The 24,661-nt window shown below is 43.4% G+C and overlaps 1 protein-coding gene across 2 annotated transcripts in view; it reads right to left on the bottom strand.

The window, feature by feature from the left end:
• The window catches only part of LOC119707909, a 33,083-nt gene extending 10,762 nt beyond the window's left edge, over positions 1-22,321 (bottom strand). The window contains exons 1-2 of one of the 2 annotated variants that reach the window (XM_038153554.1): positions 22,107-22,321; positions 11,637-11,899 (exon numbers count right to left, since the gene is read on the bottom strand). In XM_038153554.1, the coding sequence (XP_038009482.1) occupies positions 11,637-11,865 (229 nt within the window). In that variant the 5' untranslated portion in view covers positions 11,866-11,899; positions 22,107-22,321. Of the gene's footprint in view, positions 1-383; positions 1,162-11,636; positions 11,900-22,106 lie in introns of those variants that run through there. The other variant, XM_038153563.1, reaches the window with a different exon arrangement.
• Between the last annotated feature and the right edge of the window lie 2,340 nt (positions 22,322-24,661).

The following is a 24,661-nucleotide window of genomic DNA, read 5'->3' as shown; positions in this document are numbered from 1 at the left end:
AAGTTGTTGTGTGTAAATCAGAGATGGGTAAATGGCAGGGTGACAGCAGCTTGGGGACTAACCCAAGGTCACACCAAGTGCTGGGAGCTGGACCACGTCGCTCTCCAGCCAGCACTCTGCATACAAGGACCTCATAATCCCCACTGAAAAGCTTCTACAGACACAGGACACTCAGAAGGTACAATATTGTTAGTTATTGTTACTTTACTCAAAAAATAATCTGTCTTACTTTGGTCTGACTTCCCCTTTCATGCATTAGCAGCTACACTATTTGATGTCACCCCAAATCTGGTAGCGTCCTTAAAAGATCTTGGAGCAAAATTAGGGTGTCTGCTCATCTAGGCAAATCTGTGCCAACCCCAATAAAGAAATATCCTACCTACCTTGAGTGACCGTTATTATCACCAGCAAGCAGAGCAGAGTCAAAGGAGAGCCGAAATCCATTTCAAAGAGCTCCTTGCATCATATGCTGAGGAGACGATCTGGCTACAGAGCTCAGTGAATATAGTGTTGGGGAAATGATGTCAGAAGCAAGAGTAGGAAAAAAAAAAAGAAAAGAAACTCCATGGTGGACAGATTGAATGATGTTTCAAAATAGACCTGCAAGGTTTTGGGTGACTGAACTCGCTTGGGCTGAGCCAATGCAAGCCACAACGTGCTCTGCAATGTCCCGCAGCTCAAAGGTAGCTGCGAGTGTGAGAATAGGGCTGAGAGGTGAGGGGAGACAAAAATATCTCCTGGTCAGCTCACCCCATTTAAGAAGATGCTAATGCAGCAGGCAAAGGAGAAACATCTATTTCTTTCATCCTTTCCTAGTTTATAAAAGTGCAGCATCCCCACCCAGGGAGAAGAAATTAGTCCAGTCAGATAAAGCACTGCACATGAAAACCAGCTGATTTTCTGAAATACTAAAAATGATAACTCCTTGACACCTCACCAACAGGAAGGAGGTGTGGAACAAGGCTCTCCCTCTGTTCCCAAAGGCTGTGTTGCCAAAGTGAACTCTGCCAGGCTCTTTTAGTGACTGACTGGTACCTTCCATGCAGGAAAGGTTCCATACAGCCACCCCAGGCAGAGCAAAGCTTATGGGAAATTAAGCTGCATTGCAAAACTAAACTGAATGTAGCCCAGAAGCCACCCCAGCTCTGTTTGGAGTGCAAATCTCAAAGATGAGACTGAAAAGCCAATCCTGAAGAAGTTCTGTGAACCAGTTATTTGGAGACCTCCTAGGGCCAGATACTTGGCACTTTTTGAGCTGGCTTAAAGTGCACTGGGCGTTGCAACAAGTGCCATGATGGGTTACACAAACACAGCAACAGCAGGAACTGTCTCACTCATTGGAGGAAGTACACTGGTATATCATTAGAGCCAACATCTGGATGCTTTCAGATGCTTAGCAGATGTGCTGAGGAATAACTACAACAGCCGGGTTTAGGATGCAGCTGGGAACCTTATATTTTTGTTTCTCTGGACACAGATGTAGACATAGCCCCTTAAGGAAGCTCCAGGCAGTGCATTCACATGTACACACACGTTTCTGAGAAGTGGGTAAAATCTTTGCATTGTGTTTGAAAAATAGTGCAGACCAACCTGGCTATGCTTGAAAAATTCCACATTTCAGCCGCTGGTTTGGTCACTCTGACTTCTTATCAATGACAACTGCACCTCACCTCCTGCTCCCAGTGTCCCAAACTTACAAATTTAGTTCAAGGCTATCACAGCAATATGCTGTCTTCATCATATGTGCATAGGACAGGCCTAAATTGATCTAAGATGAGACAGAAATAGACTTCTCAGAGAAAAGCAGTGAAGTGAGTCTTCAGACACTCACAGCAGTGCAGAGGAAGGGAGAGAGAAAAAAGTATTTACAGTAAGAAACACTTTCATTTCCTTCTGTGCTGCTGAAATAACATGAAGAAAATCTCTCTCAAATACCACTGCAAGACTGGGGCTAACCATATGCCTCGGATGTGCACATTCAACTTCATTTCACCTTCATGCTTGAAGGGCAAGCTGGTAGACTTAGGGTTGCAGTTCTGTGGTGGAGACACGAGACAGAACAGACAGCACATGCAGGGTCACTTCCTAACAGCACCCCAAAACCTCAGAATCTCAGCAAAACAAGGTGCGAAAGGGGTCTGCATAAAGACTAATCCAGCACAAGTTCACCTTCTCTTCCAGCCAACGAGAGCAAAGCCCATTTGCAGTAAAATCCAAGAAAAATACAGCTCTTCTGCCGCTGCACTGTTGTCACAGAAGTGACTCTGCACGACTGTGACATTGCGGTGTCCTGCTTTTCGTCTCCCTCTCGGTGACTCCAGGGCAAATGAGCACATTTATGAGTTCAATATTCCTGACTGCAAGTGCCCCATACATCACACAGTATATGAAGTCCCATTAGGCTTCTTCTGTCCCTCACATCCTCACTAGCTAAAAAAAAATCCCAAAAGGAATCACAGCCGGGATAAAGATGACAGCACACACACAATCTCTGTTGTCATCAATCAGCAGCCTCTTTTAAGAGCAACACTCTCAAATTTCACACATAATGAAACTGCTAGATGAGATCTGGCATTAATTTCTAGCATTGGCTAATGAGTGCACCCTTGGCTAGGCAGAGAATTCAGTTCCCCTTTTTATATAAAAAGACACAGAGCTTTGCGTGATTACTGCAGACAAAAAACACCTTGTAAGGCTTAGCAGAAATCACAAGTAGAAAAAGGGGGGAGGAAAGGTGAGCCAAATAAAAAAAACCAAGAATTTGTAGTTGGAAGGTGAACTAAAACCTTTTTTACTTGGTGAGCTGCAAGCTCACAGGCTCATTTTGCCCCTTCACACTGAAGGCTTCATGAAAGGTGAATAGAGATTCATTCCAGAGATGGCATAAGGCCTTGATGGAGCATGGGAGATGGGAAAACCTGAGCTAGCAAGTAAAGCAGGAAATAACCCGTGAAATATTATGGAGAAATCTGTACATATCAACTCTGCACATCTCCCTTTCCACAGGCTGGTAAGCATAGGCAGCACACCTATTTTTACTGTCATTAATGTGTGTCAGTGCTCAATGGGGAAACACACAGGCCCAGGTTCACTCAGAGGTAGCTAGCAGAGCTAAATGCAGAAACTCAACACATGCAAACAGAAAATAGGCCTGCAGCTCCAGCAATGCACAGCTGCAGTGGCCCTCCTGTCCATCCATCCAAGGCAGGAACAGGGCACACACCTGAGAAACGCTTCTGTGTGGGGCAGCACCCCAGAGAGTGATAAATATTCATATGTATATAAACTCTTCCTTTGGTACATTAAACTAGCCAGAGAGCTATGCTTATCTTCAAGACCTTTCTTGATCATAGCAATAGAAATAGCAAGCAAAAATAAAAGCAAACGCTAATGTCAGAGCCTCAACTACAGATGATATCTCCATGACAGGGACATTTAAAGAAACCCACAAATTAAGAAAAGGGACATTGCAGAAACGTGCTGAGATCAGAAAGGCTCCAGACCTAATTATAGACAAGGTACATGTGGTTTTCTCCATCCTCTAGTACCTCTGGGGAAGGCACAGTCCAGCACTTGCAAGAGACAGGGCCAATAAGAATGCACACTCTTCTTCAGAGCACCCATGGATATTTTCATCCTTCTCTTGCTAAGAGATGGAAGGAATGTCCAACATCCTACAAGCACATACAGCTCCTCTGACACGACTCTCCCAGCCTGCCCCATGATGACAAGTGAAAAAGAAGAGCCCATATACAGAAAAACTGCTAGAAATGACACAATTTATATTTAGCTGTGTGCAGGGTGAAATGCTTTGCATTTGATGGAAAAAAAAGAAAGAATAAAACCCAAACCAAATGGTTTATTATTGCAGAGCTATTCAGACATATGGGTTCAATCCTGTCACTACATGAGCAACACTAACTGCAGGAGCATGTTCCTCTTCCTCCTTGCTTTGTCTTGCCTCATTTTGAGGGGAAAGCAGACTTTGCAAAACCCCAACTTGGAAGATGAACTTTGGAAATTTCACTGATGTTGCCACCTTCAAACTAATAAGAATTATTTACAAATGCAATGAGATTTCACAGGTTAAAATTCTCTGCAGGATTCACTGAGCAGCCTGAGAGTCACATCTGCTGTGGTTAGGAGAAGGTTAATACCAGACTAATTTTAAAAAAATCTTCAAATACAGTGCAGAATGGGGACAAAAGCCAGCAGAACAGCTTTACAGCCACAAGATTGCAGGTGGTTGTGACAGGGATTCCCTATCTGTCACACTTTAGTGCATGAATAACCTAAAGTGACACTCAGAAGACTTTGTGCTTTTTCCTGAAGCTTTGCTACCATACACAAGAAACTGCAGCCACTGATACCTGCAGCAAATTAAAGCATTCAAGAGCTTTAAAAAGTTTCCTTTAAGCAGCAGAGAATATTCTTTGATTAAAAAAAGAAAAAACTACCAAAACCCCTGGGTGACTTAATTTTGTATTACTTACTAGAAAAGCTCAGAAAATGCAGACATTTGGGATAATGGCTGTCTTCACAACAGACTAAAATTCATTGTAAAGGCTACAGAACAGCATTGAAAAAAAAATTTACAAGAGCCACAAACTGAAAGAGGCTGAAAAATAGTGTTCTATAGGATCAAAGCTGGAAACACAGCTTCAGCAAGACAAGTAGGACTTAAAAGGCAGATTGAAAAGTCCTTGGTCATGACACTCTTTAACAAGGTGGTCTGGCTGGGGCCAAAACAGCAAAAAATTGAGGCCTTTTAAGACAAGATTAAATTTTTGCATAGCCTGATATTGTGAAATGAGTAAGATTTTCTGAAAGCGCAATCATGGAGGCACCACATGAAATGAATGTCTGACCATGCACTGAGAGCAACCCCTGGACCCACAGATCAAGCTAACATCCACCCCTGGTTCTTTCCTCTAGAACCCTTCTACATACATATTTCTTTTTATCTCCTTAGAGATAAGGAGAGCTGTGTGTACTTATCAAACATTTGGATCTCAGGGTCTCTCCAGTAATACAAGTCATTAAAAAAGGCAACAAACTGGAGTACTTTTGCAGCCAAGATTGTGTTCAAATGATAATTCAAATATTCCAGCCACTTAACACTTGTGCTGGGCCAGTCTCAATTTACTTGGCCTTTGCACCTCGTGTGCATTGAAGCAACAGGAATACAGGTACAGCATCTGGCCATTTAGCTCTCTGCACAAACCTTTGCTGTCTTTAATGCTTCAGTTAATTCCTTCTACTCTCTCTAATGATTGAGGGTGGGACAGAGAACACAACTTTTCTCTATTCCTAAGTTGTAGGCTTAGACACGTCTTGGAATGGTTCTGTTCAGTAATGTGGTATCTCCCAAATACCCTCCCTTTTCTTTACAGAACTGTAATTTGGTTGGGCAGACTAGATAGCCTTTAGCTTCAAAGCAACTGACATTACATGTGTATTCCAATTTTCCCTATTTGTACTTGCCATTAGCACATCATCCACACACTGTATTAATATAAAGTTACTGGTTAACTCTCCTCTAAATCTGCCTAGGATTTTCAAAAATAAAGTTGACAGTCCTGCAAAACCCTTGAGGAAATCCAGTCCACTTTTACTGTTTTCCTTCCCAGGTGAAGACAAAAGTATACTGATATTCTGGATGCACCATTATACTGAAACAAGCTGGGCACAAATCAATGACTGCAAAACATTTTGCATTGGCCAGTATCATGTTTATAGCTGTTGAAGTATCAGAAGCTAGAGTCCTGGACAAATCTATAAACTGATCTTTCATCTAAGCCTAATTCAGATTTTTTTAATCAGCAAGACAGGAGTATTACAGGGAGACACCCCTCAATTATTTGTCTTATACCTTCCCTTGCTTCCAGAGATAACAGGTACTATTTTAAGGAGGGAGGTTGCCTCCCTGCATTTTGAGCTGTACTGGATTAGCTGACCTTAACAACCCACGGGACACCTCTGAGTCCCTGGGATATTTCTTTCCCCCTTCAGTCACATAACCATCATGTTTTGGCACATTACCCACAGAGTCACAATGTGAACACACAAATTCCTTGTGGTGAGGCACTTCAACTGTGTCCAAAATTGTGTAACAAATACCTCCCCACCAAGTTTGCTGGTGCTGGTTCCAACAGCAGAAAAAGAATGATTATCAGACTGTGGACGTACCTGTGCCATCCTGGGTACAAAGGTAGCTTTACCTTCTATTCATACAACATTTACTTTACCCTTAATTGTTGATCCTTCCTGGGAGTTTGTTAATGTCACATAAACTCTGCTGGTATCTATCAGACATGCCTTAAGTTTCATCTCCAAATTTTTAATCTATAATTGGTTCACTGAAGTCCCCCAAGGTGATTACTTTTGTATCTCCTTCCACTGCTAGGGCTTGGGGGTCTGGTCTGATCATTGTTCATTGCTTTCATTCGGCTCCCGATTGATTTGATTTTCGCTTTGTTGCTCTCATCGTTCCTGCCTCAGGATCACAGGACATTCTCTTTCCAGTGTCTTGGCTTTATTGCAGTAATCCTTTGGACTTCTCCAATTTAAATTTCCATTTCCCTTATTTCCATTATTACTCCTTTGTCCTGTGAAATTCCTGCCTTGCAGAGCAGCTGCTAACAAGCCAGCCTTCTCTTCCTGCTGTTTTCTCTTCTGCTTTATCTTAAACTCATCCCTTACATTACACACAAATGTTCCAATAACTAATATCTCCTCCATGAGCTTCCCATAACAGAAAACATTGGTTAAAATTATTAACATCTGGGATCTACAAATAAGGAGACAAGCAAAGACCCATTGGGCAGGGCTTCTGGGTTCATTTCACCACCTAGTGAACGCCTTGTCAGCACTATTTTCCCTTTTTCTCATTAACTATTTCTTAAAACCTCTTCAGCAAAATTTTAAGGCATCTGATCCTGCCTTTGTCTGGTAATAGGAAGTGTCTGGCTCTGCCCACACAGTCCTACCATCCAGCAGACAGTTCTTTATTTTCCTGCATAATCAACACTTTCTCTTTATGGGGTAAACAGAGTTTCCATGAACCATCAAACATCTGAACAAAAAGGGTCACACGCAGTAAAAATTCCTCCAATCACTTACTGAGCCTCTCACTCCAGACTCCTTCCTGGAGCCTGGGCATTTGCTGCTGCCAAACCACCAAATCTGCCAGACCAAATGGCACCATTGCTGCTGCCCCCACTTCTGCAGAAGGACTGGGGGCTCACATAGCTGCTGAAGGGAAAGCAGAAGGTGCAGAAAGAGGAACAGAAGGAGTGATAGAGCAAATGGGAAGCAAAGGAAACGGAGACATCTGCAGCAGCTGTCTGAGCTTGCATGCATAGCAGTGACTAAGGAGACGACTTGGTTTTGTTCTCATTCTTTACCTTACCTTGTAAGACTGGCTTGTGTAATGGTCATTAGATCCATCATGCCACCAACTACTCCAAACATAGCACAAATCAGTCCGAGCTGGAAAATGGTCTTCAATATTAGCATTAAACACATTATGCAGCCACAGATAAAACTGCCCACTGATGGCCCCTTTTAGTCTCTGCACCTAAATGCAGCCACAGCCAGACAGGTATCTCAACAAATCCAGAGTCCTTTTTCTTGACAATCCATGGGTACCCACCAATTTTTCTACAATTACTCCAGATTTCTAACAATGAAGTACCTCTCCCTAAGCCTTGTCTCATTCCCAAACTGAATGAATTATGCAGAATTGCAGAAATTCAACTTGCCACCACCTCACCTCTTTCTGGTTGGGTCCCAGCACTATGACAGAAGAAGATGAACTCACCTGTCCCACAGATCAGACACTACCCATGAGATACCACAGCCAAACAGTGGATGAGGGGGTTCCATCTGGGTTAAAAATTCTGCTGCAGGATTGATTTGAGATGTTTGTCAACTGAGGAAGAAAGGGACACAAGAACAGAACTCCAAAGTGTTTATTTCATGATTATGAGGCCCCTCCTTCATCAGAAGGGATTTTTAAGGAATTTATAAACAACTAGAAAGAAAGACTAAGCATGGTCATCTGACAGCACACAGACACACTTTTGCCCTCTTCCCTCATGCTCAGAATGTTTATAGCATTTTCAGACATGCAGTTCTGCACTGCCTTTGCCACCCTGTGGTTAACACAGGCACAGCTCCAGACCTTCCCCTTTGACAGCCCAGCACAAGTTGTTCTTTATTAATCCCTCTCTTTAGAGCAACCTGCCAACATTCCACCTCATGGCTGTTACTACCTCAAAATTCAGCAAGGATATTGTGATCAGTTTTGAAAATCAAAAATTAAGAAATCTCAAAATAACACAGTCACCCTTCAAATTCTCCAGTCCTGGAGGGCTGCAGTAACTGAATTCTGCAGGAGAACAGCCATCAAACACCAGCAAGGACAGTTTGTGACCTGTACCTGCCATTTTAAAGCATTTTCACCCAAACATCATTACAACTCTCCCTGCAAAGCATTCCCATAAGAGTCTAACTTGTTTTCCTTGGGTCCTCACTGATCAGTCTGGTGTTGGCAGGAGAATAATCAGTATGGGGACTCACACCATGGTAGGAACTAACTACAGGATGCTCCATAAGTAATTATAGAAATCTGAGCTGAGTAACATCCTCCACGAGGAAGTATGTTGTTTAAAGCAGAAAGCAAACAAAAATGTCTGTTGACAGCTGAAGCCAAGTTTCTACAGTTACTAGATTTGTCTATTTACTGAAAACTCAGAAAAAGCGTAAATTTGAAAGCTCAGTCTTTGCCACGTCTCTCAAGCAGAACATTTGAATTTCACTTCACTTTACCCACTACCTCCATCACTTCCTAGAACTACAAAACACAGCAGGAAAGGAGCCCAAAAAGACACATCTGCTCCCTGGACAGCCCAGCTCACACGTGATGCTCTAGTGTTGCACTCCCATGCAGGAATCACTTCTGCCCACACCTTACACAGGCAGCCCAGGGTGCCAGCAGAGCCTGCTCCCTTTGCTCCCTGCAGATCACACCCTGGTGTTGAAGGGAAAGGTTCTTCCATTTACCTGTGTAGAGCATCTGCCAGTGTCATGTTCCTGCATCCTGCCTAGTCTGAGATGGTCTAGAACAGTCCCAGAACTCTTCCCATATCCCTCATGGTATCAAAAGCATGAAGCATTTGTCCAAGCCATTTCTGTGTTTTCTTTTTTTCCCCAGACCACCTGAAATAAGTGTTTCAGCTTTGTCTCTGTTAGATTCAAGAATGTGGTTTCACCAATAAGTTCTGTAATGCCTTTAAATGTTTATGCTCCTGAGGGAAGAAAAACGTATCTGCTCATTATTGGGATACATTCCACAGAGAGTGACCACAAGCAGGATTATTCCTTTTATCTCTTGTTAATTGGAAATGTTCTTCCTTTACTATATTTATTTGAAATACTAGCCTGAAGCCAATACAGCGAGATTCACTGTGAGTGCTTTAATACCTTGCCCTGTAATAAAATAGCTTTTTCATTTTAACAGCATTTCTTCCATCTCAGATGCTTACACAGATTTTCCTCACCACAACAAGGTGTGCAGGAGGGATGCACAGGAAACCATATATATTTGCTTTCTGAAATCTCCTACTACCTTGGAAGCACTGCCACACAGGTTTACAAATTATCAAGTGGGAGCCTGCACACAGCCAGGGCTTGCTGTTGAAAAGGCAGCAGGTAAAAAATGAGGTCCCTGAACAGTTCCCCCACCATAAGAAGGTCCATTTCTTTGTCAGGCTGAGGAAGCATTTTAGTTGGATTTGATTTAGAAAGAGAGAATCCAACTGGGAGGTCACAAGTCATAGCAAGAGTGTGTTTTGAATCAGTGTCCATCAGATATATTAATGCCAAGGGACACATCTAGAATATTGTCTTTGACACTGCAAAAAACTAAACCAGTCATTTTTAACAGCTTCCCTACAAAACTGGATCCTGACATTTGCAACAGCTGCTATGTCAGAAACAGAAACAAACACTATCCTTTTGTCATAAGTTGAATTTGGCACGTCTGAGTTATACAATTACTGTAGTCTGAATGAAAATAACTCCCATACAAATGATAATTGCTTGCTTCTAAAAATCTAACTGCTTCTGGGCCAAGATTATTTTGTTCTGACTAGCAAAGATTCTGCCCACATTGAAACCACCTGCCACAAGGCATTTGAGTCCTTTAGCTATTTCAAAATAAGATAGGACATATTTCAAACAGCTTCCTATTGGTCTGTTCTGTCTTCTCATCCAAAGTAAATGAAAAAAAAATTCCTTGGTTCCTGTCTCCAGGAACCAGGGTAAAAGCACTAACAAAAGGGCACAAAAACCAAGTCACTCCACACAGCAGTGTCATCAGAACCCACTTTCTACTTCATGTTCTTGTATTGCTCTGGCTTGAGTCAGAGATGGCAAATTCAAGCCACTGAAACACAAAACACGAAATTTCCTTTGACATCCAGGGCTACCAGGAGGGCAGGGCAGCCAGAGTGCTTGGCTGGGTACTGACAGCATCAAAGGAGCAGTGCAAGGAGGAAACTCAGTCCCATCATCTACTCCGACTGCAAAATGATGGAACCAGAGGGGAAGGTGGCTGGGAAGACAGGGAATCACTGGGGAGAGAGGCAAGTACTGAGTTTGTGGCTCTCCAGCAGCCCTGAAATCACAAACAGAGGGGGGGGGGGGGGGGGGGGGGGGGGGTGAGACAGGGAAGCAAGAAGGCAGAAGCAGGCATAACACTCAAACTTCTGTGCCAGGTAAAAACCAAAAACATCTCACAGACCAGGATGCTCAGAATAGGGAGGAGAGTCCTAAGCAGTATTTTGTTGGTCACAAAATCTCCACATTATTCCACTGTGGGTCAGACTTCATGAAGGCTAAGGCAGCTTTCAGTAAGCCTTGCTGGCCTGGGTTGACCTCAATATCTATGTTAACACAAATTTTAAAAAATTTCTAGCTGGCAAAGTCAAGCACTGTATAGAGACAAAAAAAATATATATATAACAAGATGGGATGTGAAAGAATTTAAAATTAGCACCCAACAATTAAACAAGGAAGCTCAGTAAGAGCTCAGTACATTTAGGAGCTTAAATGGCTGGGTTTAAAAGTCTAATTGTAACATCTTGTTTTCAGTCTTGAAGCAGAAGTGTAAATGCTAATTGCAAGGATAACAAAACTTAAATCAAGAATATAACATGCAGGAGTCTCATTTAAATTATCACATGAGCTCAAAATGAACTGACATGAACTCTTGCCAGGGGAGGTTCACATTAAATATTAAAAAAGAAAAAATTACACTGGAAGAGTGGACAGGCATTGGAATAAGCAACTCCATCACCTCCCTGGGCAGCTATCTCTGGAAGTGTTGGAGGCATCTGGATGTGGCACTTGGGAATATGGTTTAGGAGTGATTATGGTTGGTGCTGGGTTGAGAGTTGGACTGGATGATCTCAAAGGTCTCTTCCAACCTCGATGATTTTTTGGAAAATAGAGGCAGCAGCTGCCAACTTCAACATATAATATACACAGCAAAACACAAACAAGTGTCTGATCACGCAGCCCAACACAGAAAGACAAGGACTTAGAGTGAGAACTTCCACCCACACACATACCTGGAACTCTCTTTGGAGAGACAAAGCTGTGAGAGCTGTTGCACACCGTGGCCTTATGCCATCCCCCATCCTCTTTCCCAAGCATGTGGAGCCCCGGTGCCCCATTAGGGAAGACAGGAATGTGGTGGCCAAGCTCAGTGTTCCTGTGCATCCAGCACTGTGAGGACCTAGTTCTTGATGACAGTTGATCCAAAAATGCTGCTCCAAGGTCAAAAAACAACAGCCACATGCTCTCCCATCTATCATGGACACATCACTGCGAGCTGAAAACACAGCACATGGAAAAAGTCACAAAGAAAGAGCTCAACACAATTCTAGGCATCAGGCTGAAACTCTGACGATGATGGGGGTTTGAGAACGTCACCTGGGAGCTGGGATTTAAAAGTGAGAACTGGGATTCACTTCCAAATCCAGCTACTGAAGAGTATGGTCTCTAAATAAGCACTAAAGCCTGGCTTGTCCAAGTGCCACGAACTATGCACAGAAGGCTTTGTACCAGTCTTCCTCCTTAGCAGTTTCATAAAGCTTAAATGAGAAATTTCTGCTAACTCCTGTCAAGATTTTTTATGAAATAAAGGCACAAAAGGCATAAACTGATGTTAAAAAGTATTACTGACAGCTAATGAACCAGCTATTTCTATTCCCTGTAAACACTAAAACACAACTCTCAACTCATACTCAATTAATAATATCTAATAAGCCAACTCTGTCAAATTATATTTGGTTTATTATTATTATATTGCTAGAGTTTATTACAGTGCTCCTTCAAACATTAAATCTTTAAGAGGAAGCTGTAAGCTTAATTAATTAATATTCTATTTTTAATTGCTTGCCTTTTTCATATTCCAAATATACTGACGTAATTCCATTAGCCAAGGCCTCTTATTTCCCATTGGAATTCATTTCAAGCAGAAGCTGCTTAACAACAGCAAGTGCAGCATGCTTAAACACTTTAGGAACATAATTTTGTTTCAACCCAGCACTGAAATGTTGTTCTGGTCCTGCAGCTAATAAACCCACAAGCCTAAACATCTAAGAACACATCCATGCCAAACCAGGTATTCCAAACCAGATTAGCCTAAAAACATGCTGCCACTAGGGAATTACATAAATTTTCTTACCTTCAAAAATAACAACTGCACACAAAGCAGTCTCTAATGAAGAATATTTAATATTTTAATAATTATTATAAAACATGAATAATTATGAAATCATTTTTAAATAGCTGTGGTCAAACACATCCCATGAAGGTAGCAATGAAAGTTATGGGGGCTCTGGTAAAGTTAGCATGTGAGAAGTGACCTTTTCTTTGCAATTTGCATACATTTCTTCATGGGCTTGTTCATCAAGTAACCTTCAAATCCCATTAACTTAGATCCAAGTATTCTTGCATGCTAATTATTTCCTTACTGAATCTGAGCAGAGAATTCTTAGCTAGAACAGCTGTTTCATTAAAAAAAACCACACCTGTAATCAGCTGCCAGCAGTGTCTGCTATGAACTTGTGGGTGAGCTTCCCTTTTTTCCATGCCACAAATATGACACTGGAGATTCGCATCGTCAGGCAATTTTTCAGAGGCAAAGGAAACCCAAAGGTGTAGCTGCAGGTCAGCCAAGGAAGATTAATTGCTAGAGTTGGACTTGCATGTCAGGACTAAAAACTGCTCCTCTGGCCCTCAGCAAAAATCCTCTAACACTGCCAAAGCTCCTGTTTGTGTCTGGTCTTTATCATCAAATATGTGAAAATTTCTCAGAAAGAAACCCTACATTACAGTTACCTGCAGCATCAGAGCTTCCCCCAAGGAAACGAAATTCATGTGAAATAGTGTCACCTCACACAAAAACCCAAAGCAGTGCCATGCACCCTCCTCAGCTTCCAGATCTGCCTCTGGATGTGACAAGCCATATGAAGCCACAGGAGACTCTGCAAAGCACTCCTTGATGTGCCAAGGGAGCATACGTGAAGAAGCCAAACTCCTGCAAGTCTCTGGAGAAGCCTGTGGTTCCAACGCCTCTCTGCCAGCTGAGCAGTCACCTCAGGAAGTAAATTCATTTCTGGAGTTCACAGAATCTGATTTCCCAGCCTGACAGGCAGCCTGCAGGAGGAAGTTTCCCTTTGCAGTACATGCACTGCACCAAGGCTGCAACTTGAGCAGCGAATTATTGATTGAACCTGTGTTTGCTGCTTTGTTTTGTACAAATCACTGCCTTCAACAAGGAACAAGGCAAACTGCACATTTGGGGCTGACACTCAGGATGAGAACCAAAAACAGACAGAACTGCTGAGGAGAACAGGCTGTCTCCCTGCTTGTCAAGCAATGCCTTGAATCCCAATACAGCAAGTTCATGGTCAGAGAAGAGCACACTTCCAAAAGCCTTACAATGAAACAAATGTCAGCTGCCTCACAGTGACTATCCAAAAAAAAGAACCTGCTTGCTGTTGTTTACAGACACACAGAAATGAGACAAATCTCAAAGGCAACCATCTGAAAGACTTCAGCCTGACTAAAAATATGTGTTGCCATCCAATCAAACAAGTCAAGCACTTCTCACATGCTAACTTTACCAGAGCCCCCATAACTTTCATTGCTACCTTCATGGGATGTGTTTGACCACAGCTTTGTGGGTCTCTTTACTGCCTGATTCCTGCAAACATGGAGACTGCTGTGAAAACCACAGCACTTGGAAAACAAACCACCTATGATTACATATTCATAAGAAAAGGGAGGGGGAAGCCACAAACCAGCTCCTTTCAACACAAAAGCAACCAAATTAAATATTAAAATAGCAAGAAACAAGCGCAAAAAGCCAGCAAATACAAGAAGTCTAAACCATCTGCAGCAAGTGCAGAGATCTAAAGGAACAGGGCAGCTTAATGAAAGCAGATAAAAGCCGGATGTCTGTCAGTGCCATTGGCAGCAAATGCCATTCAGCTTCCCAAGATCTCTGAAGGAGAGCAGCTACACCAATAATTAACATATTTTGCTGGAACAAAGATGGTTAGAGTGCAGCCTCAGAGGCACCTTCCCCAGGATCAATCCTTGCACAACAATCTACACAAAGGCTCATGAAATGACCTCCACAAGCAGTGCAGGTGCCCAGAGGCACCAATCCACCACCCTCCTGCAGATCTGCTGGCAATGGCACAGCTCCTCTGCCTGCCACACTAAACTGGGGTGCTCCTCATGTGGCTAACAAGGCAGCACGTTTATCAGGCAGCCAGTAAGTGGCTGAGCCTTCGCACAGCCCAAACCTGTGGCAGTCATATTTTCTGGGGAAAATCCCTTCACCCAGGATTTTGCTCCTGGGAAGCTGAGAAGCCTCAGAGAAAAAGGAAAACAATAGTTATCTGATTTGCTTCTCCTGTGTTGTGCTCACATGTGGAATGTGTTTGGCGATTGTTTACCAACAGGTGGTTGTTTCATTGCTTTCATGTGAATTGTTTTGACTTATTGGCCAATCAGTGCCAAGCTGTCTCAGGGCTCTGGAAAGAGTCACGAGTTTTCATTATTATCTTTTTAGCCTTCTGTAAGTATCCTTGCTGTATTCTTTAGTACAGTTCAGTATAGCATTCTTTAATATAATATTGTGTCATAAAATACTAAATTAGCCTTCAAGAACATGGAGTCAGATTCATCATTCCTTCCTGCCATGGGGCACCCCACAAATACAATACAAACCAGCAGCATGACCTGATGAGCAGAGCTAGTTGGGGTTTTGGCTACAGTTTTACACCAAGTTTAAAGTGGAAAGTTGCTGCCTTGCAGCACCAGTCTTGCTAAAACCACTGTGCCCTTCATTACTCTCATGCTCTGAAGAACTGTGTGCCTGCACAGCTGTGCCTGTAGCTGTGCAGGTGTTTGCAGGCAGCCATGCCTAAGCTTTTTGTTTTAAGCTTTGTCTTGCTGGTTGGATCCTCAGGCTGGCATTGTAATCAGAGAAAGCTCAGGAGGAAGCAGCTGAATAACTCCAGCCTCCCTTGGCAGGCTTGCTGAGCAAAACCTTCCCAGAGCAGCAGCCTGCAGTAGTCTCATAATCACTGTTAATCATTTCTTTGCACCCACAGAGCACTGGAGCCCAGATAATTTGCATGTGCCATTACCTTTGGGCAGATAAGGCTGCTGCAGGCAATTTCAGGTGCAGAGATGCACTTGGAGCTTGTCAGCCCATGGGTTCCCCGGGAAATGGAGCTGCAGAGGGACCCGAGGCTGCTCCCTTTTTACTTTGCATAGTGTGATTACCCTGATGAGGCTGGTAAAATAAATATTTAAACAAATAGCCATGCTAATATAGCTCAGTCCCTAGATCAGCCATAACCTGAAATGAAGTCGTTCAACACCACACTGCCTGAGGAAAAAAGTGGGGAAAGACTGACCCCTTCAGTACAAGAACGTCTTATTCCCCAGATTTCATACAGCTTTCTTAGCACACCCCAGGATGTTTATGTAATTTTAAAAATTAACAAAGCAGAGTTAAAGCGATTAAAAACAAGTTTCGAGTTCTCTCTGGTGAAAAACAAGTCAAATACAGATAACAAGCACCTCATTCGTGCTTCCCCTTCCAATTCTCCCACAAATGTACACAATATTTCCCTTCACCCAATCTGACTGGCTTCCCAATGCTGTTATCTGCCTGATGTCCTTCCATACACAGGGCTTCATCGGAACTGCTTTGTTACTTCCCTGAAAACTGCTGGAAAAATGCATGCAATACTGGTCACTTCCTTCTGCCTAACTTCTGCTGCTCAGCATGATCTTTTTGAATGTTTTCTTCTAAACATCTAATCAATGCTCTGACACAGAATCCGCATCCCCAGTGGAACTGATCTCCTAATTCATTTGGCACAAACAGAAAATAATGAGAGAACTGACTCACAAATCACCAAGTACAATATTGAAATCTGTCTGGGTATTATAAATACACTGGCAGACAACAGCAAACTTCATCAATGCCAGACTCAAGGGACAACTGCAGGCCATGATCTATGATGTTTGCCTTTTACTTGAGGGTGTTTCATCCACATTCCTTCAACAAGCCTTTTTTCCTCCCACAGGCAAGTGTCAGTGAAGTAAGGGAGACCACATTATACTTGAAGCAGTCTGAAATGCCTCTGTGAAAAACAAGAGTGACAACCACAGTATTTCACTGCAAAACTTACATATTTTAAGGGCACATTACCCTTCATATGTTCAGTTCTCCCTCTAGACCTCTAAGATTACATTTTGAGCTTCATTAAAACTAAGAAATCAGTAGGTAGTATTGTTTGCAGATACAGAAAGCTCAAGAAAGGAGTTTACTAGAATATCACATTCAGATATTAACAAGGAAAACACTATTTAAAACAAATCTGCCAAACTGTGATGTAAATGACAATACAAGTTACAACATAAGAGAGCCCTGCTACTGCAACCACATGAACACAAAGCTGGGGGGCACAACCTTTGGGGAAAGCAGTGAGGGCACAGATAAGCTGCACTTAGAAGGGTCTCACAAAGGAAGTATCACTCAACAACTTGCCTTTCTTATGGGCAGACCTTCATCTTCAAGAGGATCTTCAGTGTGAGTCAGTATGCCAGTCCTTTCTAACCATCCTTTCAGTGAAGAATTTTCTTCTAATATCCAATCTGAGCCTCCCCTGCTACAACTTGGGGCCCATTTAACCAGCCAACTATTTAAATCTTGTCTCTAAAGAGGTAACAAAACTGAGCACCCATTGAAAAACTTCCCAATGCACTTTCCCTGGTTGCTTTTCTAGGGTTTCTCCAGCTCTTAGCCCTTAGCTGGTTTTGTAAGTGCATGGCCAAAAATCCAGGTAACAGGTAATTAGGCAATTAATGTAACTAACTGACTAGCTTTTCTGGGGATACAAACGCAGCCTCTCCTGACAAGATGCACCAGTGTGTTGGCCAGCTGTCCCAGGAGTCTTGGGAGCTATCTCTGATAAATTCACACAGGTGTGTTCACTTATTCTTTGTTCTCTTTAATATTTTTTTCCAGTTACTCAAAGCTAGGAATGCCTCTGCTGCCCCTGGCTGATTCTCCTCCCCTAGCTGTTACACTCCTTTATGTCCACAAGGGATTTTTTTCCTTGAATTTTCCTTAGGGGGTCTTAAAAATCCCACAATGACAGCTACTCTGTGTTCTGGGTGAGGGAAGGGTCCCTCTCAGATTCCTTACATTAACCCTCACACATGTCAGCTACAGACTGCTGGTACGCAAGTGTTTACCTAGGAAAACCCCCTGTGATAAATGTCCTCAAGTTCATGTCACTTGCCAAAGTGGTGAACCTGGTGAAAATCACTTTGATTTTGCATTTCATATGTAATTGACCAAGCACAGAGGTCAATTTTTTCCTAAAGGGAGTCAGGTAAACAAAACAGGGCATTAAAAACAGCAGGTCCACGGAAGTGCACGCATTTCCATCATTTTTTATTTGGAAAATCTGCAATTTATCCAGTCTGGGTAAGCTTTAATCAAACCTAGCAAGAAGCTTGTGGTACCCCTTTGTTGCCCTCACCATGTGTCTGGAATCGCTTTGATGGCCACCTCAGTCCCAGTCTGTCACAGGTGCCCTTGAATGTCCTGACAGAAAACTCTTCTTTCTGCACCCATTTTTAAGGCTGCTAGTAGATTCACCTCAGTTTAAGAAGCTCAAAGCAGCAGTTCTTAATCAAACAAAATATGACTACCTTAAGATGGAATCCTCTCACACTATTGACACCTGCTCTGGTGTAAAGAATGTGCATCTCCTCTAAACACAGGGAAGGTGCCCTGAAGTACAAAAAAATGGAACATGACGTGGTGATGCTGGCAGGCTTTTGGTGGTTTGCTTGTTCACTTGTTTTTTCCACAAGCACATGCCTAGGTTAAGGTAGTTGTGTTTTAGCATTAATACATTAACTGTTTGCTTTCCAGTTTTTCAATCAGCCTGGTGTCAGTTTGCTTTCTGCCATTTTTTTCCCCTTAAACGCCATGGAGATGTGGAGATCCTCAGAACCTGACTGGACCTGGCCTTCAGCAGCCTGCTCTGGCTGACCCTGCTTCACCAGGGAGTTGGACTAGGTGGAGTCCAGGGCTGCCTTCCAACCTGTGAGCCTGTAACTCCAACAGCATAAACCACTGGGAGAGAGGGAAGATTTAATACTTCACATCCAAACCAAGGGCTGCCATTATCTGCTTGGAAAGCACTTAACTTTCTGCAGTATTAACAAGCAATCTTCTCTAGGCTACGAAAACTGCATGTGTTGATGGAGCTGAAATGCTTGGAATAGAGTTTCCTGTCAAATGGGCTTGAAGAAGAGTAAGACAGCAAACTGTTCTGCTTGTTTCTTTCTCTTTTAGCAGCTCTTCAGAGTGCTGGTGCTCTCTGCATATAAGTGATTGATGTATCACTCCATGCCAAAAATTTTTTCAGTGGAGGTGAAAATGGTTGATCAATACCTAAGTTTAAGAAACAATCTTCAGTGGACAGCCACAGTTCTTCAAATGTCTTTATTAAACTTACTTCATTCTATTTAGATGGCAGTTTTGCTTAGCGTAAATGAATTTCTGTAAAAGCTGCTGGGTAGGTAGGGTGTTCCTTTCAGCACTGCAATACCAAGAGAAATGCAAAGGCTAAGACTAGCTAGAGCTTGCTGCTAAGTGGAAAAACAGTTCAGTAGCTCTCCTTACTCTGTCATTCCCAACAGGGCTTTTTCATTGTTTTTCTCCAACATGGGAGTTTGGTAATCTCAATTATTTAAGCATCGTCGTATTTTTAGAGACAAAATACTTTTTAACAATAAAAGCATAGAGACTTTTAAAACTGATACATTGGTCTTGTCAAAACAAAACCAAAAATAAAGGTGATTGTTAAGTCACTAACCCTCTGAAGCTCAAAGTAATCAAGACTGAAATTGCTCTGATGTTGTAAAAAAATGGAGCCAAGGCTTGATATGGTGGTGTTTCTGAACTATTACAGATATTTTGAAATGCAAGATTTTTTTTTATACCTTCTGTCTAGATTCAGGCAGTTTTATTTTAATAGTGATGTAGTAAATGCTGGCTTGTCATTTATATCAACCTGGAGTTACTTTCTTTCCCTTTTCCTCGAAATAGTCTCATTACCCATTTTGTACATTTCATTGCTTTACACATTTTCAAGACAGCTAAATCTTTTTCTTGAAGATTTCTCCCAAATTACCAACTTTTAATTATTGAACTGTCTGCAGGATGGAGACAGTATGGCATAAAACGAGTTCTCATATTTCAAAATATATGTAATAGTTCAGAAACTGCTGAAATAATACACAGAATGCTGATTGGAAGAAACCTCTGGAATCCAACCTCCTGCTCAATGCAGGACTATCACCAGCACCAGATCAGGTTAGGCAGGGCCATGTCACAATCATATTTTCTGGAAAAATCCCTTCACCCAGGATTTTGCTCCTGGGAAGCTGAGAAGCCTCAGAGAAAAAGGAAAACAATAGTTATCTGATTTGCTTCTCCTGTGTTGTGCTCACATGTGGAATGTGTTTGGCGATTGTTTACCAACAGGTGGTTGTTTCATTGCTTTCATGTGAATTGTTTTGACTTATTGGCCAATCAGTGCCAAGCTGTCTCAGGGCTCTGGAAAGAGTCACGAGTTTTCATTATTATCTTTTTAGCCTTCTGTAAGTATCCTTGCTGTATTCTTTAGTACAGTTCAGTATAGCATTCTTTAATATAATATTGTATCATAAAATAATAAATTAGCATTCAAGAACATGGAGTCAGATTCATCATTCCTTCCTGCCATGGGGCACCCCACAAATACAATAGGGCCACACTCCAAAAACCTCCCATGATGGAGGTCCAGCAACCAGCCACCTTCCCCTTTTGTCCTTTTGCGTGCATTCATACTTTGCCTGTGAGCACAGTGATCTCCAACCCTCCACACTTGTAAGCAAATATGCTGCATGGCACAAGCATGAAGAGGATACAGCAATGTGCCTGCCAGTTGTAGTGTTTTGTAAATTGATGGGGTTATGTTTTCCCTTTCATTCTATTTCAGTATTCCCATCTTATTTTGTTGACAACTGTTTCTCCATCTGTACACAGCCATGGAGTCTAATGAGCCTGTATCAGTTTTCACTTCTGCAACAGAAAAGGTCTTTAATGAAAATTGATAATTTAACCCTAACAAACAAAGCCTCAGCAGGACATCACTGAACCCTGTTCATCTGTCTCTTACAGCAATTCCCAGACACTTTGGGGTACACAGTGACTAAGGTTGCTGACTAATTCATATTGTTTGTGCCCAGCTAACAATAGCTTGAAGTGAAAAAGGAATCTGGAGGCTTTTAGAGTATTTTTCTCTTTGTTACCATGATTTTCACATTCCTGAAAAAACACTCCTTTCTTTGTTATCCTATGGGTCCTCAACTCATGGCCAGCCTGTTTTGTACCACTGCTAAGCACAAACTAGGTACTTGGGTGTTTTAGCTCCTAGAAAGGCTGGGTAATTTTCTGTATTATAACCTGGGGGCAAAACCATCATCCATAAATGCAGTGTATTCATCAGTTGGGATACCGAGGTCACAGTGAAAAACAACTTGTTTTACAGCTTTGGGAAACCCATCTGTTGTCTCATGCCTTTGGCCACAGGGTGGCTTCCTCTGTCTGCAAACCTGCTCACGGTCCTCAGGAAAGGTGGCAGGGAAACCCAAGTGTTGCCATGCCTAAGCAAATCCCTTCCCACGTCACCTCCTGTGTAGGGAGCGCTTCTCCAGCATCAGCGTGGGAAGAACTCAAGCAAACACACCCAAGCTCTCCCATTTTCCACCACGTTTCATGGAAACATGCAGAGTCTAATTCTTTCTTCCCTCCAGGTATGTGTTAAGAAAGAAATTAAGAAGAGCAGGTACCACAGTGTAAAAACATGTGTACATTTCCTTCCACTGGGGAAACTCCACATAAGGCAAATAACTCCAGAACAGTGACTTCCTATCTCTTCTCCCACCTCGCACAGCATGGTGTCCTCACAAGGAACTCCTGTGTGTCCTGTTTTCTACCACTGATTAAGTGCTATACCCCCCCACACCAGCTGCTTTCCTTTCTGCCCTGAAGCCACACCTGGCAGGGAGATGTCACAGCTCCTGCTTGCTCCGTGGTACAAGCCCAGTTGGAAATGAAGGACTACACAACCTCTCGCTCAACCCCTCTCTCTCCTCTTCAGCCCTGTCAGTGGGGAGGATCAGAAGTAAAATATTTAGGTTGACATAAGAACAGTTTCATGATTGAAAATGAAGTAAAATATAATAATAATGGTAAACAATAATATAAAGGGAAAGGGGAAAAAACAAACAAACAAAAAGAAAAGAGTCAGCACAACACAATTGCTCACCATCCCCTTCCTGAAACCAGATTGGTCCCACTTCCAAGTAACCCCCCAGTTTCTACACTGGCCATGAGTTCTGTGGTGTGGAATACCCCTCCACCCAGTTCCACTCACCATCCCGGCTATGCCCCCTCCCAGTTTTCTTCAGTGCAGCTCCTCACTGGCAGAGCATAACACATAAAAAAAGAAAAAAAGAAAAAAAAAAAAAAAAAAAGGAAAGAAAAGAAAGAAAATAAAAAGTCCTTGACTTAGGATAAAGACGACTGCACCGGTGTGCCATCAACATTATTTCTCAAACTGAACCCAGGCGGTGGAGCTGCGGGCGGGGTTATCCCGGGAATGCGGGGGGGTACCCGGGGCTGGAGTTGGGGTGGGGGGTTATCCTGGGGATGCGGGAGGTTATCCCGGGGATGGGTGGGGGTATCCCGGTGCAGAGGAGAAGCCCCCCCAGGACTCCCCGGTTCCCGCCCCTCCCAGGAAGCGCCCTTTGCCCAGCAGCAGGAGCCGGGATCAGCCCCGCAGGTAGGCTGGGCGCATCCCGCCCGCCGGGATGGAGCCGGGGCCGGGCTCTGGAGCCGCTCCCAGCGCAGAGCCTTTGTGTGCCCGCCCTGCGGAGGAAGGAGCCGGCCGGGCAGAAGGCAGGGGAGGAGCAGCTCGTCCCTTCTGCCGCTGCCATCCCTGCCTGCATCCCTTGCCGACAGCGCCGTTCCCCCTGTTCCCTCCGGCGCACAGCAAACGCCTCCCCCTCCCCAGTTCCACCCAGTGCTTCTGATGGCACCAGCTCTGTCCCCCTGCTCGGTGGGAAATCCTTGTCCCCTCCTGCCTCTGACAGGGACTTGTCGTGGCCTTCCCGTTCTGCCCCCAGCTCTGGTGTGTGATCGAGTGTATAATCGAGTGTGACGGCGCGGGGAAGGGGCTCCCACCACACCCATGGGTGCAGCTGCATCATTAACAGCCTTCTGAGTTTAAAACAAGAAAGTGTCATCACCTTTTGATTTTACTGCAAGCATTATCTGTCCCAAAAAATAGCTGGGGAGAGGAAGATTTGAACGTGCCCGGCACGACCATGGGGGGAGCACTGGGCTGCTGGTGGCACATCAGCACCACGGGAAGCTGAAAGCTGGAGCGCTGCGCTGGGATGAGTCCCATAACCTCCACACCTCGCTCCAGCCATGGCAGGAATACAGGGCTGAGTGGCAGGAAGAGAAATTGAGTAGCCAAGGTAAAGAGCATCCAGTGTAGGACCCAGATGCAAAAATAGGCTATGACAACAATAAGGCCAAAGCCCTGGGAAAATATGATGTGTTTGCAAGTCCCTTGATGGAGGTCTAGATTGGGTACCCTTCATGCCTTGTCTTAGTAAAGCTGTGGACATTGCCTACAGGAACCTCACATACACAGATGATCTCCCTGTTTTGGTTTTCACGTTCAAGCAATAACTCAATACACCCAAGGCTATGCTTCTAGTAACAGATGAAATCCCTGCAGGAATGTCCCCTCTGTTGGTGCAGTTTGTGCCCTCCTTTCATGGAGACATGACTGTGATCCTGGGAAAGGAGGAAGTTATTTCTTCCTCCTGACTACCCTGTTCTATAGAAGTTACCTGCTTCCTGCCACAGCAAATCTGAGCATAGCAGCAGTGTGTCAGTGGCAACCTGAACCAGGAATTTTTGCAGGGTCAGAAGGGAACTCTTCCTTCTATCCTGTCTGCCTGCTGAGATGCTCCCCAGGGCAGTGGTTGTTGGGCATTTGTCAGGTGCTGGTACCACCTCTGTGAAATGCTGATGGATTTGCTCCTCCAAAGTTTCTGTTTGTTGACAGCTTTCAGAGCAAAACCCTTCTGTTTGTGGTGAGTTGCCCAGGGGGAAATATCTGTGTGTGGACAGGGTTCTGACTGCAGCTCTGGAGCGGGGGCTGCCCATCTGGTGCACCTTGCAGCATGTAAATAGCTTGGGCTGGCTGTAAATAGCTTGGAGTGGCAAAATCCTGAGAGCTGCAGGGCTGCAGAAAGCAGCCTCCCTTTATATATTAGCTTGGAACTGCTGGAAACAATCCATCTGCACAGGTGGTCCACTTCAGCATTCAGCAAATATTTGAAGTAGGGACTCAGATTAAGGTGGGTTTTTTTGGGGTTTTTTTTTTTGTTTTGTTGTTTTGGTTTTTTTTTTTTTTTTCTGAAGCTTCCATTTTGCTCATCTGTTTATGTTTTCCTTCATGATTCTGCAGCTCACAATTGCAGCCTTTCTCTTTTGCTTGCTCACTTTCTTTCTGTCCAGCTTTGCCTCAGAGAACAAAAGGTTTCAAGACTGGTGGTTTTCTAATCCCTGGCATCTGAGGTACAAAACTGCCCTGTTCACCTGAGCTGTCTCCTTGGTTCTGACACTATCCAATGCCTTATTCCCATAGCTAAATAGCTGGTGGTGGGTGTGGTCTGGGCACCCATCAGTTTGCAGTGTTTTGCCCATCTGTCCAGTAAGTCAGTTCCATCTGGAGCTTGAGTGGTTCTGCAGCATCTTTGAAATGATGAAAACAAGTAACTCTAAAGATTCAAAGCAGGGTGGGGGGAAGGAATGTCTTAAAAGCTTAAAAAACATTCCCGTGAGTGATCTTAGCTTTAGCTCCCTGCTCCTAGATTTATCCCCCCAGTATCCCTTTCCTGCTATCTTAGA

This window comes from Motacilla alba, chromosome 1, assembly GCF_015832195.1.
Source record: "Motacilla alba alba isolate MOTALB_02 chromosome 1, Motacilla_alba_V1.0_pri, whole genome shotgun sequence".
NCBI lineage: Eukaryota > Metazoa > Chordata > Aves > Passeriformes > Motacillidae > Motacilla > Motacilla alba.
The sequence above is the reverse complement of the archived record's forward strand: the minus strand, read 5'-3'. Positions and strand labels throughout refer to the sequence as shown.